The 15504-nt window shown below is 37.6% G+C and overlaps 1 protein-coding gene across 6 annotated transcripts in view; it reads right to left on the bottom strand.

Moving 5' to 3' along the window:
- QKI (QKI, KH domain containing RNA binding) overlaps window positions 1–15160 on the bottom strand; it is a 142789-nt gene extending 127629 nt beyond the window's left edge. For 2 of the 6 annotated variants that reach the window (XM_064486490.1, XM_064486489.1), the window contains exon 1: window positions 14518–15159. In XM_064486490.1, coding sequence (XP_064342560.1) covers window positions 14518–14659 — 142 coding nt within the window. In that variant the 5' untranslated portion in view covers window positions 14660–15159. Of the gene's footprint in view, window positions 1–14517 lie in introns of all 6 variants that reach the window. The other 4 variants (XR_010381195.1, XM_064486488.1, XM_064486486.1 and 1 more) reach the window with 4 other exon arrangements.
- Between the last annotated feature and the right edge of the window lie 344 nt (window positions 15161–15504).

Consider the following 15504-nt stretch of genomic DNA (forward strand, 5'->3'; position numbering starts at 1 on the left):
GTTAAGTAAATCCAAATATACTAGTAAAGCAGAACAGAAAGCCAAAGTAGGTAGGCAGAGATTAAAAAAAAAAAGTGAAATAGCAAAATACTGGGGGTGGTAAGTCAAGAAAAAGAAAATCTGAAAATACGCAGCACTCTATTACATTAACATATACTAAACAGAAATATGGAGGCAGATAAAGGAGAAAAAAAAAACTAAGATATAAAAAGGGAAAAATTTAAATGGGTCTCCCATTATCAACAGAACGGAATCTAAAATCCAGGCTTTTAAAGCTTTCTACAGCAAGGAATTTTTCTTTCTTTTGCCTACTTGCAATGTTCTCACATTCAAGGATAGTGTTTCCTGTTTCTAGAACACTACTCTCTTTCCTTTTCTCCACTTCAATTCTATCTGTCCGTCAAGAGCCAGGTGAAATTTTACCTCTTTTCCTGCAACATTCCACAACCTACCTAGCCTGAAGTGACTTCATCTTTAGTCCTGTCCTGTTTATACTACTTTGTTACTTTTATTTCATGCAATCTATACTACTACTCAGACAACTTGAAGGTGTGGAATGAATATGAAGCTTTGCTGTATCGTTCATAACATCACACACATAGTATACACTAAAATATTTGCAAAAAGAATAAAAAATTTCAAATAAATACGTTGTCATTAAAAACTAATATGTGAAATATGCAACTCTGATATTACTAAAAAATTACATGTCACATAATAGCAACAACTATCTACTGGAGTGAAGCATAAAATGCTGATTTCCAATTAGCACATTACAAAAATGAAAGAGCTCACTATTCAGAGGGCCCACTTACAAAATTTAATGACTTTTTAAACAGTAAGTAATAAACTTTTGAAACTACTGATATCATCATCACCCAAGCTTCCTGAAAGCAAAATATAGCCAATAGACAAGTCAGTAAATTATAACACACCTCTAGAGGATGAACTGTGTTAGCAAATGAATTATATTATCAAAGATATTAAAATGGCAGAAGAAAATGTTCCTGATATAGTTTATTAAACACACACACAAAGACAGTATTAGAACAGGATCACAATTCTGCCATATCCATAAATAGAGGGGGGTGGGAGGAAAGACTAGAAGTAAACTCACCAAAATGTTGAGTCATTATCACCGAACTACGGGTGATTTTCATTTTTCAATTGATGTATTTTAGTTTCTTCTGTGAGATGAAGAGTACTTGTTATGATAAGAATAAATGTCTAGTTCCTTTTACCACCACATTTTTAATGATTAGTAGGAGGAAGATATTTGAGTCTCAAAAACTCTCGAACGACTATTAAGAAACAATCTTAAAAATGTATACACAAAATTGGTCATTCCTAACTTGCACTGAAAAATAGTAATTCACATTAAGGTTCAAAGACAATATGCTATGATACCTCTCTGCCCTCATCACCTTTCCGAGGATTCAGAGACCACAGACCACACTACTGTGAAAGGTGAACTGAGAATGTCTGCATCTTTAATTCTCTATGTTTTAGTTATAACAAAAAAGAGAAAAAGAATAGTTTGGGGATAAAAGGCAAAACGCAAGTTATTATCAGTTCTACAAAGTACCACAGTAGATTTCTTCTTCTCTGTTCCTCCACATATAAACAAAGAAGACATATATATTCTTCTCTCATGTCTGAGTTCAACTCCAAGTGATAGAAGGAAAAACGGTATTTTTCAACTGACTTGGCAATTTTTAAAAAGCTCAATATATCAACTAGAAAATTTTAATTTAAATGCATTAATTATTAACAAAATACATACTTGCAGATCATATCTAAGAAGGAACCTAATATTTCTTTAACAACTGCAAAGCATACACTAACACAAAATATGTAATATTTACCTAACCAAAAAAACTGACAAGGAATGTTATAAACTATAATAAAGTGAGATAAGATTATCTTTTTATTGCTGATAATTTTTATTACTATAATAAAACTATAATCTCCAAAAGAACTTTCTCTTTATGTAACATATAACAGTAAACTACGGAACATATTTTTTTTCTGACTTAATAAGCAGAAATCAATTGCCTAGTTAAAGACTTTAGAACTGCAAAGATAATACACAAATAGAATACCTTTAAACAAACTTGACTCAGTCTCCTGCCAAAACAAACAAAAATCCTTCAAACAACCAAACTGTAAAGGCAGAAACTGTATTTCAGAAAATTGCCATAATCAATCCAATGTCCTAAACCAGTCATACTTTACATAGGCAAAATATTAACATATGGTCTTTTAAAAAGATAAATTCTTAAAAGAAAAAAACTGATTTACATACACCCCAATATTAAATTCAGTAATTTGTATTTGTCATATTCCTGAGTTAACTATTCTCTTACAATTTAAAGGAGAAAAATTTCCTATTCTGGCAAGAGGCTTACTTCTCGATGTATTTTAATCTCTAAACACTGTCTTTTGTGTACTAATATCTCCATCTGCTGGACCATAACTTTCTTACTATCAAAAGTTCTTAAGGACAAAAACTTTGCAGTAGAGATTTTGCAACTACTTAGAAATAAAATTTTAATACTTTATTTCTACCTAGGGATTTTCTCTAACTCATAGGACTTTAAAATCTTAAAGAGCTATACTTATTCTTTTCCCAATATTATTCAGAAGAATTCACTAAATTAAAGCATTCTGCCTGCTATGTTCTCTTCTTTTCCTACCCTCCATGCTTAAGATACAGAGCACTCGTCTGAACAGCACAACATTCTCCTTATAAGTCAGCTATCTTTCTGGATCATATCTCCATAAAACACACACACTCACTAACCCAATTTTAAACTGTATTTTCCTCCAATTTCTGCTGACATGGGGTAAAATCTAATAAAAACAGTATAACAACAAAAGAACTTAGCTAATAAGTGATAATACCAAAGGGTCAAAAACAAGATTTGGTAAAAAAAAAAAAAAAAACACAGAATATGACTAAAGAAAGAAGAAAATTATAATCAATTAGAAGAACAAGAGGTCATGATGTTATCTATAGTTCATAACTAAAATACACAAAATATATTAAAAATGGTTAAAATGCACAAAATTTATTAAAAATGTATTAAAAACATATGAGTAGTTTTACTGTTATGAGCAATATTATTATTTTGAAGGTGTGTTCTTTATATTGTAAAGTAAATAAGTCATTTTGTTATTGTCAGAAACCATGTTCTTTCAATGCAGGCAGAAAAAGAAATGATTATAAAATTAAATATAATATTACAATTGAACTGAAAATACAAACACGAACCCATTAATTTAAAATCGAGAATCTGAATATATGTATGTATATGTATAACTGAATCACTTTGCTGTACACCTGAAACTAACATTGTAAATAGACTACACCTCAGTAAGAAATAAGATTCTTTTTAATTCAAAAAAAAAAATACTGTCTATCTCTGTCCACAGAAAATGGCCAATGGCCTGGACGTATGTAACCTCCACTTGACAGCAATCAATGTTTAGTGCCTAAACTCACATCTCTAACACCATTTCCACTGAAAAGAACCTTGGAGAAAGAGCTAATCGTAGCTGTGGGGAAGGTGAGCTTGGGACATCAAATTGTCCCAAGAAAGCAAGGAAGATTTCAAAAGACACGACAACCAGTTAGGTGGTTATCACAGGCCAAAACTGTGACAATTTACACATCAAGAAGAATATTAATTGCACTGAGTCTATGAAGATCCACGAGCCCATAATGATTATCATGAAAGAAAATTATTCCTTAATCACCATTTGAGGTAGCTGGCAAACCACCACTTTACTCTGAGAACCAACCAATAATTAATAAAAATAAGCATCTATCTGACTTTTCCATTAGGAACTCATTTTAGAACAGCAAGATATTCCCTACTGATGAGAGAAAGCTTCACCTTTTAAAGAACACTTTACAGTGGAAGGATCAGTCTACCACCACTCAACCCAGACATCAATTTTAGGCACTAACATTAGAACCAGAATTGTGCCCCGAGGGTGATGCAACATCAACTACATAGTATCACCTATGATGTCATACTTGAACCCACAGACCTAGCTTCCAAAGTATATACAGGAGTATATAACAAGCCCAGTGACAAGATAGTTATATTAGCATCACAAAAAAAGAGATGGTTCTACATTAAAAAGACTTAAAGTGGTAACAATCAGATTTAATGAATGGTCCTGAGTCAGATACTGATTTACACAACCCAGTTCAGTTATAAAGAATATTTTGGGACAACTACAAAGATCTGAATATGGATTGGTTACTACATCAAGTGTAGGATTAATCCATTTAGTTCAGTGTGAAGTCACTAGGTAGAAAAATGATAGCTTTTACAGAGATATGTATATACTTAGAGAATGCAAAAATGTCTCTAATTTACTTAAAATAATCAACATAAAAACAAATGCAATTAAATAAAAGTAAGTAAAATGGATGATTAGCATAGTAGTCAAGTTCTCAGAAAGTCTTCATTATACTTGAAAACACATATAAATTTAACAATATCAGGTAAGTGAGGTTGGGCCAAAATTTTCTCCAAGTCAAACTTATTCAAGGATTCCTAAGATTCCCCCAAACCAAGAGTTTCTTCAATTCTCTTTAATTCACATAGTAATGAAAACTCAATTTTAAACAACCAAAAATCAGGCTAACAACTGGGTAAACAAATGAGCTCCCCACGTGTTCTCAATACTTCAATATGAATACAGTAACTTGTGGATAAAAAAATGTAATTTGTATGTACGTATGCTTATTTTTAGTCAAAACACATTTTTTTAAATTCCAAAGAGTTTAAATCTAAAATACAGAAAGATCAAAATATATTTGTTAAATATTTTGAGAAAATGTAACTATTTAAAAAATTTTCCTAATCTCTTAACTCTTCACACTGCATCCAAATTCTACTCCCTTAAATCCATATATAATACACACTCTTGTTTGTTTACCCCCAAAGAGTTCATTATAGCATCCCAATATAACCCAAGCTGTCAAACATTCCTTACAAAACTTATACTAAAATCTGAACTATTCATCCTAGCATTCAAGGCCCATCAAAGCATAGCCCTAACCTAGTCTGGCTCTTCTCTCAATTCTCACTACTTCCCTGTATGTGTTTGCCATTCCAACTAACTTCATTTAAACACACCCTGTGAAGCCTTTCAATCTCCCATCACTACTGTTTTGACACTACTGCACTTTCTCTTCTGCTGAAACATCCTCCACCCTCCCATTCACCTCATTCAATCCTACCAACTATAAATACCAACTCAGGTTCCACTTCTCAAAAAAACATTACAGGCACTTTAGCTCAAAGTGACTTCTTCCAAACTTTCAGAATGCTAGTAGTGAATGATTCTCCTGCACATAAAAACTAGCTGATACGTATATAAATAAATCTTTCTCCTTTTTTTCTTTTTTCTGTTGTTCTCTACGTTGCTTATCTGTCTATCCTATCAAAAACAATCTTAAAATGTTGACAGAAGTTAGATGATGTTGCCTTAGAGTCTAAAAAGCTTTTTTGCATACAATATTCTCCAGTCTCTTGAGTATCTTGATTTGAAGTTGGCAGGGCAGCTGATAATTCCATTTACAGATGAAGAAGCTCAGGTACAGAGAACTTACGTATCTTGCCCAAGATCACGGAACTAATTATAACTGAAAAGTCATGTTTGGATCCCAGGTCTAGCAGTCAAAGAATCTTACTACTTTGCAACATGGTCTCATTAGCATATGGACAGAAATACAAATTCATTTTCATCTTTATGCTGGCTCATACAGATATACACACACATTACAGAGCCAACACCTGAATACCGGTCGTAACAATGGTGATAGCAGCAACAACAGTAGAGGATTGGGGGCACATAATTTCAGAGTAATTTATATTTGACCTTGGTTTGAAATTTTTACCTCCTTAAAAAATTTATTTGTCTGCCATGTAACAACACCTCTGGGTGATACAATTAATATAGGATAGAAAGCAAGGTTTATACTTAATTCTTTTGCATACACTTGAAAGAAACAATGGATGCTCCAGATGTGGACATCAGGAATGGGATGCAGGGTTCTGGTGCAGCTCCCATCTTCATTCAATTCACCTTCTAACTTTTGGCTGTCTTCAGAGTTGACTACCTATGCTTTTAACCACCCTAGGCTAATCTAAAACTGAAACAAGTATGTATCACCTAACAATATTAAACCTCTACATTAAATCTTCCAGTCAGAAATGTTAAGTTGCCTCTTAAGTGGTTATTAAAAACAGTAATCATAATTATAAAAAGAGGAGCAACAATACTAAAAACTCACTAGGTTTATTTATACTATATTATTTTAAGAGCTAATGCTGTATCCTTTGGTTACTAAGAAGTTGAATGAGTAAGTTGAAAGCCTCTAAGAACACCTTTACTCTCTTATTTTTAGCCCTTAAACTATCATAAAGATTTACCATTAAAAAAACAAATTCTAGGGGAGGGTACAGCTCAGTGGTAGAGGGCCTGCTTAGCATGCACAAGGTCCTGGTTTCAATCCCTAGTTACCCCCATTAAAAAAAAATCAAATCATATCAAATAAAAAATTATAGCTCCAAAAACATGACCAGCATTTTGCTCAAGTCCAGCATACCACAGAATTAGCAAAACTCCCATTTGCTTTTACTCATGTTCACAACCTGAGGCAACAACAGTGGTTTTTCAGTACACGGACTTATTCTGGGTTTTTCTCTCTAGTTCCACTTAGGGAATGGCACATTCACCAAACAGACCACCTTGCCTTGTGATCTGGACTAGTCTCAATCTCTCCATACCTCGGTCTCTGCACTTATGAAGTGAAGGACTTATCCCTCAACTCTCAGGACCCTGGTAGCTCTAAAATTCCACAATCTTCTGGTATTACTTTAATATGTCTTACACTCAACCGCTTCTAAGAAGAAATGTTTTGTATTTCTTCTAGTTTTCTTCATATATACATCTTTTCAAATACTCTGTAAAAGCATTGTGAGAGAACCTTTAAAATATTATGACACTGAGTTTCAAAAAGGTTTCAAATAAAAATTGCACATAAGTTTGCTTTTTACCAATGCCTTTTTATTCTCTTTAATTCAATAACTGTATGCATATAATGTTTACTTTTTCCTGTATTAAACTATTAAAATTAGCTTAGAAGCCAAGGATTCCGCCAATAATTTGTAACTGACCAGGCTATCATGCCCAGTCTTTAACAATTTCTCCTGCACTAAAGAAAGCCAAAAGCAAAGTGTTTAAGACACATTACTCCCTTTTCCACTGTTGATGTATAATCATTTCAATTCTGAGGCAAAGCAGATATTTCACTACTTTGAAAACTTTCTCCGCTCTGAACTTCACCACCCCTAGCACCCACTCCCAAGGGTTTCAAGGCCAGCTCACATTCACTGTACGTCTCCTTCTACATACATGCATGCTTGCACACACATGCCCTTTCCTTATTACCCTGGCCATACAGGACCATTTCATGGTTTTATCTACATTTTGATGTTTTTCTGACACTTCAATACTCTTGAAAACCCTCCAAACTGACAAATTCTGCTTTATCATAAGTAATGTGACAGAAATGTTCTAGTAAATTGATTCATTTCACTAGCCTCAAAGTTTAGTTTAATAAAATATATAGGCTAGAATCAATACACAAACAAAACTTTGTTTTGTTAGACTTGATAGGATTGCTGGGCTTTCAGACTAGAGTTTCTGCTTCAGGTAACTGAGGCAACGTTGAAAACATTAAGTACAGTCACTGACCTGTTAATTATAAGAATTCTGAATAAATCACTTATATTCTACAAGGTATTTGTTAAAAACTCTTGACAGATTTATTTTAAAATACTGTTAAAGCTAAAGAAGAAAAGTAAACCCCTTTTAAGAGGCTTAAGTTTCAATTAACCGAAAATTTCAGTTTATCAGTCTTCTAAGTAATGGCACTACTTCAAATTAGCTTCAAGAAACATGTGTGTTTTTTTTAAAAACTGCTATTTGCGTTAAATTACTGTAAAGGCCACATGTTTATACTCAGCTTTCCTCTACTTTAAAACCATCCAAATAGCCCTTCTTTATTCCGAACAAATCAAAGCAGCAGTTAGGAACAAAGAACCTTTCCTAGCTACTGCGCTTTGCACAGAGTATAAGACCTATATATCCACTAAATATTGACTTTATAGGTAACTGACTAGGGAAAAGTTAACCTACATAATTCCATAAGTGCCAAAACTTTCCAAAGCCGAGATGAGCACTGATAGCTCTTCTCTGCTGTATATAGATAGATATACTCTGTATATGGACTGGCTAGAAACTATTACTTAAATAAAGCAATTTTATCTTTCTAATTTTCATTCATACCAATGGTAGTAAAGTAAACTTAAGATTAGGCTCGGGAGCAAGTACTACATAAAATATTGTAAGATTTCTAAAAAATACCATTTTTAAGGAAAAAAAATACATATACCTTTTTTCTAATTGCCCAAAACTATCAACAGTCATTATAAATACTTGTTTACTCCCATATTTTAGAGAAATTAAAAATGAAAAAAGTATTTGAAGTGTGAAACTATTTATTAATTCAACAAACATCTGAGAGTGTACATGTGCCAGGCTGTGAGGTGGCCATCTTCAAAGAACAAATTCTAACAGGGAAGACAGACACGAAAAGAGATAGTAATATTACGTTAAGTATGAGGTTAACTACATAGAGGGTAGTACCTCGCACATACTGGGGTTATATTTATAGTCAAATTTTGTAACAGTCATACTAAAAAACTGTACTCACCCTGAAAAGTTTAATGCTATTTTTGCTTTCTGTTGAATAAAAATAAAGCTGTAAAAATCTTACCTGGACCAAACAATCTAGCTATTTTGAGCCCCAAAACTGAAATGCCAATTATAGAAAGGTATAAGCATTTCCCAAAAGTTTTCATTAAGAGAAAAACACATTATTGCATTTATAATTCATAATAAACTGTCAATGTCAAAAAAGGAGGGGTCAGAAGAAAATGAAGTCCTATCAGTGATGTAAATAAAAAATTGGTACATAATTCTAATTATGACTTCTTGACATGGGCCCACATGATATCCCTTCCGCTTGCCCTAAAATAGACCCTTGCATATCGTCACAATAGGTGACATATCAATAGCAGAAAATTGCTTAGGCTCTTTAAAGTTATCAAAAACAAAACCTAACGATGGCATAGCATTTCCAAAATCTCCCACAGAGTAAGGCAAGTTTTATTTATAACTGCATCATTAAAAATCAAAGAAATTGTATTAACACTGAATTTCTCAAGCAAATTAAAATGTGGTTCCAGTTATCTGATACACACTACAATACATATAAGAAATTAAAACTAAGGACTTACTGTATAGCACAGTAACTATATACTCAGTATCTTGTAATAGTCTATAATGAAAAAGAATCTGAAAAAAGTGTGTGTATGTGTGTATATATATGCACATCTGAATCACTACTATCCACCTGAAACTAACACGATATTGTAAGTCAACCAAACCTGAATTAAAAAATGTGGTTCTAGTCAGATTATGAAAAGTTGCCCCTGTAATGATACTGGTGTAATTCACTTAATACCAAAAAAAAAAAAAAAGTCAAAAGAACAAAACAAAAACCTTACACTGGACTCAAAAAAACAGAGCATCTGAATCATAATCAGTAAGAGAGGGGTACACTTCATGTCTTCTTTTGCTGAAATCTATCTCCCCTGAAAAGCAAACCAAAAACCATGTGTTCTTACGGAAAACTGATGCACTTCAAACCGCTTCAGGACAGTAACTAGTAGGGGGATAACAACAGAAACATAATGTGTACAAAGCGTTAAAAAAGTCAACTTACTTTGTTTTCACCCGATATTCTCAAAGTCTTTTAAGAAAAGGTGCTCATACTAGCGAATACACTAGTGAATGCAAGTAACAGAGACCTATTTCTGTCAAATCAGTTGTTATATCCTAGGAAGTACAACTTTTACTACAAAGCATGTAAACTAGGTAAAGTTAAAAAAAAAAAAGGAATCACCCGCATCATAGTATACACGTGTATTCTGAATACATATTCTGCCTATAGGAGTTAAGCTTCAAAAGTATAAAATAAATGTTGAATAAATGACCTGTTATACAAATTATTTGTTTCTATGATACCTTATATACTTATATAGCTGGTGACACCTCCTGGGTGAGGAGAAAAAAGGATAATCGAAAGAACAACTGAATACAAATACTGGCTTCCTTCTTATTACTAATAATTCAAAAGAACTGCATACAAAAGCACAATCTTTGCTCCCAAAGAACAACTTAATTATTTCAACTTAAGAAAAATCTTTTTGTTGCAAATATTACTATCAACAATGCTTCTTCAGGAGAAAAAAAACCCCTAAAATGTAAGAAACTTACATAGCAAGAGGCTTCGAAACACCAACAAATAACCTTGTAATTTTTAAACGGAGCGAGGTTTCTCAAAAAAAAAAAAAAATGAAGTGTAGAAATACTGAGGATATGATACATTCAATAATAAATGCAAATAAACATTAATGTGGGAAAATGTTAATTAGTAAAGCAACTTTTAATTTAAAATATTTTTTGCCCTCATTTTTAAGGGAGAAGGAGAAGAGTGAAAAAACAAATTGAGGTCAAAAAGAAAATTTTCACGCCCCGCCCCACAAAAAAGATCATGCAAAAATAAAAACAGATTTTTCAAATCAGTAATGTAGAATGTAATGTTTGCTAACTTTTTCTGAGCCATGCACTAATTTTCCAGTTATTCACAATAAAAAGATTTAGGCTAGCTTTCCTCCTAAACCATACTACACATGTGTTAATTTTCATATCTACCTAAAAAATGGAAACTTAAAATCTACTTTTAAAACCCCTCGATCTCCATTTCCCCCTGTTTGGGATTTTTAAGTCAAACTGATCTTATTTTTAAGCTTTCTCAATTCTAAACTACAATATTTATTAAAACAGAATTTGCATTCAAATACTGTTCCTGCTTAAGTTTTATTTTCACGACAAAGAAACGTTTCAAAAAACAAACAAGCCTCCTTGTAGTAACTATTCTTTCCCAGGGACGGTCCCAAGGGTTCAATGGAAAACTTCTCTCTAAAGAGAGAGCAGCTTAAGACTTTAAAACCTCGGATTTATCTGTAATGGTCTCTATCATCAATGAAAAATTCTCAAGTATCAGAATTATCACCTGAAGATATGCCCCTATGACTAGTCCAACCAAGAATGCATTCACAACCTAAAAAAACAACCACGTTGAAGATACTTGAAAAAAAGGCTGACAACCCTTCCCCCACCTCCCCAAAAAACAAAAAAGATTGTGCATACATAGTCCATATCAAAACATAGACTAAAGATTAACTTGGCATAAAATTAAAATGCTCAGTCTAAAGCATTAAGTTTCAATTGACCAAAAAAACTAGCACAGAGAAATCCCAAATTTGTAACCAGCCAAATAAACTCTCAAACTGACCAGCAAAAATTTCTAAAAGCATTCTTTTTTAAAATATTTTGAAATAGAATTGCTACTCATTCAAAACTTCTAAATATCAGAAGATAAATCTACTGTAACCAAGTCCAGTATCTTAACTTTATTAACCACTAAAGTAAATTTTACAGTTTTATCTAAATTTATAAAATATCTTCCAGCTAATCATATGTACAAAGGAAACTAATTCCTAACCAAAAACACAAGTCATGATAATTTTGTTTTGGGCAATGAAGGGTCACAAAGGGGTATAGCACAACTTGTCAAATTTCAGAATTAAATCACCCAGCACAAAAAAAGTGAGGCACTCCAGAAACCAATATTTTTAAGTCAAATTAAGTTTATAATAAGGCTAACAATTACAGGAAGCAGCTTATTCCACACTAAGGAATAGCCCCTTTTCCTGCATCTTTGTACTGGTCGGATAAAAAAAACAATTAACTTCCTAGTCATTATGCTGTCCATTTTAAACATCCTAGCTACCATACAGAAGCAATCTGTACACTGTGGAGTTAAAAAGGCTGAAACTGAAGATACACTAACACAAGAGATGGAATAAGCCATATTAAAATGAAAAAAATACGTTATTTAGAATATACCATCCTCAACTAGTGGTCTCCAACATTTGAAACTCAAAACGGTAAGTAATCCCAGGGAGAAACGAACAAACCTTTGTTAGAAATATTGACATAACTGGAATTCTAGATTTAGAAGATTAAAAATGATAGAGCCAAACGTTAGGAACTTCTTAAAATAGAACTCCAAATTACCATTTAACAGAGAACAAACTCCAAATTATCATTCAGAGATTTTAGATCAACATAAAAGCACAAATGAGAAGCCTTTTAGAACTAATCAGAGAAACTCAAATTATTTACTTCAAATAGTACAAATGAGGTGAAAATATGTCCAAACTTTTTTTTATAGTCTCCTATGCTATTTGATTGATTTCAGCATTTTAATACAAAGAATGCAATTTAACTTTAACTCTAATATTGTCAAAGCCTCTTTTCATTTTTGTGACTATAAAAGATTCCTCCTACACAACTGTGCTTAAAATAGAAAAAACTTTAACAAAAATTCTTACCAATACTACCAAAACTTTAACTTTACAAAAATATGCCAAGGAGAAAATTCTGCAACATGATATAATTGTTTCAGTAATTATAAAACAAACAAACAAACAATTTTCAAAGTTTGTAAATACATATACGGACACAAAATAACAAAGGAAATGACGTATAATTTAAGTTTCAACTAAATTCAATATAGGTCAGGTTATTGAGTATGTTACACATTTTACGCCAAACATTTCTCACGTTAAAAAAAAATAACTGGCGCCCCTTAGCGCTCACATTTGGAAATACTCAATTTAAGAGTTCCAGCGATTTTTTTTTTTTTTTGACATTCCAGAAAGTTTTCTGCCTCCACAATCTTTCAAATGCCAACACAAATAGGAAAAGCAGAACCCCTTAAAGGGACAGCTCAAGTTTTCTCCGGAACAATTTGAAATTAACAAGATTTGCTGCTTCAACTGTGGAAAAATACCCATTTCAATATGGACTACCGCTGTATGTTTAACTTATGTGCGCAAAAACGAGTACGCAGTAATATCTAACAGTTTCATACTTTTAAAATTGTTTCTATGACTTTCATGACAACAAAAGCTCCTGGGATTCTTTTTTAACCATCTTTTACCACGGAGACATTTCCGGTCTTTTGTTCTTTCGTGACATTCCAACTCCCTAACCTTCAGATTCCTTTCCTTCAGATCTATTGAAAAATCTCTCAAAATTCTTGTGAAAAAAATCTAAAATCCATTGTTCATTGCCATAAAATTAAGTTTTCAGTTTTCTTTCTTAACAGTCTTCCAGTAATGCTTCCAAAACAGAAAAAAGAAACTCCTTGCTACTCGATTTTCAAAATACACGTTTTTGTTCATATTTTTCCCCAGGCGTCCACAGATAATGCACAGCTACCAGAAACGAATACTCCAGGTCACTGTTTCAAGACCTTGTTACAGTAATTCCAGAGTTGGCCAAAATTAATCTTCTTGTCATTCTTCGCTCCCCAAGGCTCTCCACCAACAGAGCTTTTTTTCATTTTTTATTTTTTTGCAAACTTTCACTTGTTTTTATTTTCGCCCTTCCACACGTCTTGATTTGCTGTCCTACAAACTAAGGCAGCGGCGTCCTCGGGAGAAAGCTCTCCGCCGAAGTTCTCTCAAACTAGGGATTACGTCTACAGCCGTCCTCGCGGTATTTCGTGTTCACCCCTCCTCCCCCAGTGAAGTTAAACTCCCGAACAGTTCTCGCTTCCCCAAACAAAAGGACAAAAAGTGCTTTCCGCTGTCATTTTGTCCTCGCCTTTGGCTAAATCAGCATTACTTTCGGTCGGCTGTGGAGTTCCTTTCAATTAACAAGCCCCACGCTACTCCCCTCGAGTATTTACAAGCTACACAAAACTCCAAAAAAGCAAAAGCCCCACTGGACCCTCCACTTCGGGAACCACCGGCGTCCTCCGGGAGGCCCCTCCAGAGCGGCCCCACGGCCGGTGTCCTTCAGGCGCCCGCGGGGCGCGGGGCGAGCGAGGACGGGCTGCTCCCTCCGAGGCCCGCGAAGCTCCGGGCCGTCGCGGTGCCCGCAGATGCGGCGGGGAGCCGGGGCCGCGGGAGGGGTGACCCTGCAGCCGCCCCCCGCGCACGAACTCTGGCGCCTGCCGCGCGGGGCCCGGGCCCGGGGCCCGGAGTCCGGGGGGCAGCGTCCCGCCGGCGGGTCCCGCCAGGGCCCCGGCCCGCCCGCCCGCCGCGCCCCACGAGCCCGGCCTCGGCGCCGCCTCCGGGCGCCCCGCCCGGGCCTGTCCGTCCCCGGGTGCACGGTCCCCGCCGGCCGCGACCTGCCTGCCCTCCCCACACTCCGGCGGGCGTCGGGTCCCGGTAAGAGGGGCCGCCGCCCGGGCGCGGGCCGCGAGGGGCCGGCGAGGCGACTCACCTTCGTCCAGCAGCCGCTCGAGGTGGTTGAAGATCCCGCAGAAGTTGGGCAGGCTGCTCATGAGCTTCTTATCGTTCATCAGCTGCATCAGGTAATCTGGGGTGGGCTTCGGCTTCTCCTTCGTTTCCATTTCCCCGACCATATTCCAGGCTCCGCAGCTCACTCCGCCCGCCGCCGCCGCCGCCGCCGGAGAGGAGGGAGGGGCGGGGAGCCCCGGCCGCCGGCCGCTCGGGACTCGGCGTCCCGCTCCGCTCCGCTCCCGCGCCGGGCGCCGGGGCGGCCGGACCGCGCGCTCGCCGCGCTCTCCCCGCCCCCGCAGGCACTTTCCGCCCGCGGCCCGACGCGCTCCCGACCCGCCGCCGCTCCTCGGCCGCCGGATCGGCGCGTCCCTCACGAGGCCGGCAGGCGGGAGGCGGGTCTCCGCGGGTCGAGTGCGGGCGCGGGCCGCTCGGAGCCGGACGAGGAGGAGCCGGGCCGACGCCGCTCGCTCGGCTGGTCGCGCCCGCTCAGCCGCCGCCGCCGCCGCCTCTGCCGCGGGCTCGGGGTCTCTCTGGGCTGGTCCCCGCCGCGGCCGCCTCTGCCGCTGCCGCCGCGCTCTGACTCCGCTCCTCCTCTTCCTCCTCCTCCTCGCCTCCTCCTCCTCCTCACTCACTTGGCGGTGGAGTTCGCCTCAGTTCAGGCGGCGCTGCCAGCGGCGGCGGCGGCGGCGCGGGGGGAGGGGCGGCGGCGCGGGGAGGGCCGGGGGCGGGCGGCGGGCGGGGCCGCGCAGGGCGGCCGTTAGCGGGGCCCGGCCGGCGCGCTCCTCCTCCCGCCGCCCCCCGCAGCCCCCGGCCCAGGCGCCACCGCCGCGCCGTCTCCCTCCGGCGGGGTGGGCGGCGTGACGGAAGCCGCGCGCGGCGAGCCCGGCCTGGGCGCCGGGCTGGGGTCGCCGCCCCGGGCAAGCGAGAGCGGAGGGAGGGGCCGGTGTGGGGCCGCGGGGCCGACGGA

Source organism: Camelus dromedarius, chromosome 6, assembly GCF_036321535.1.
Source record: "Camelus dromedarius isolate mCamDro1 chromosome 6, mCamDro1.pat, whole genome shotgun sequence".
Lineage (NCBI taxonomy): Eukaryota > Metazoa > Chordata > Mammalia > Artiodactyla > Camelidae > Camelus > Camelus dromedarius.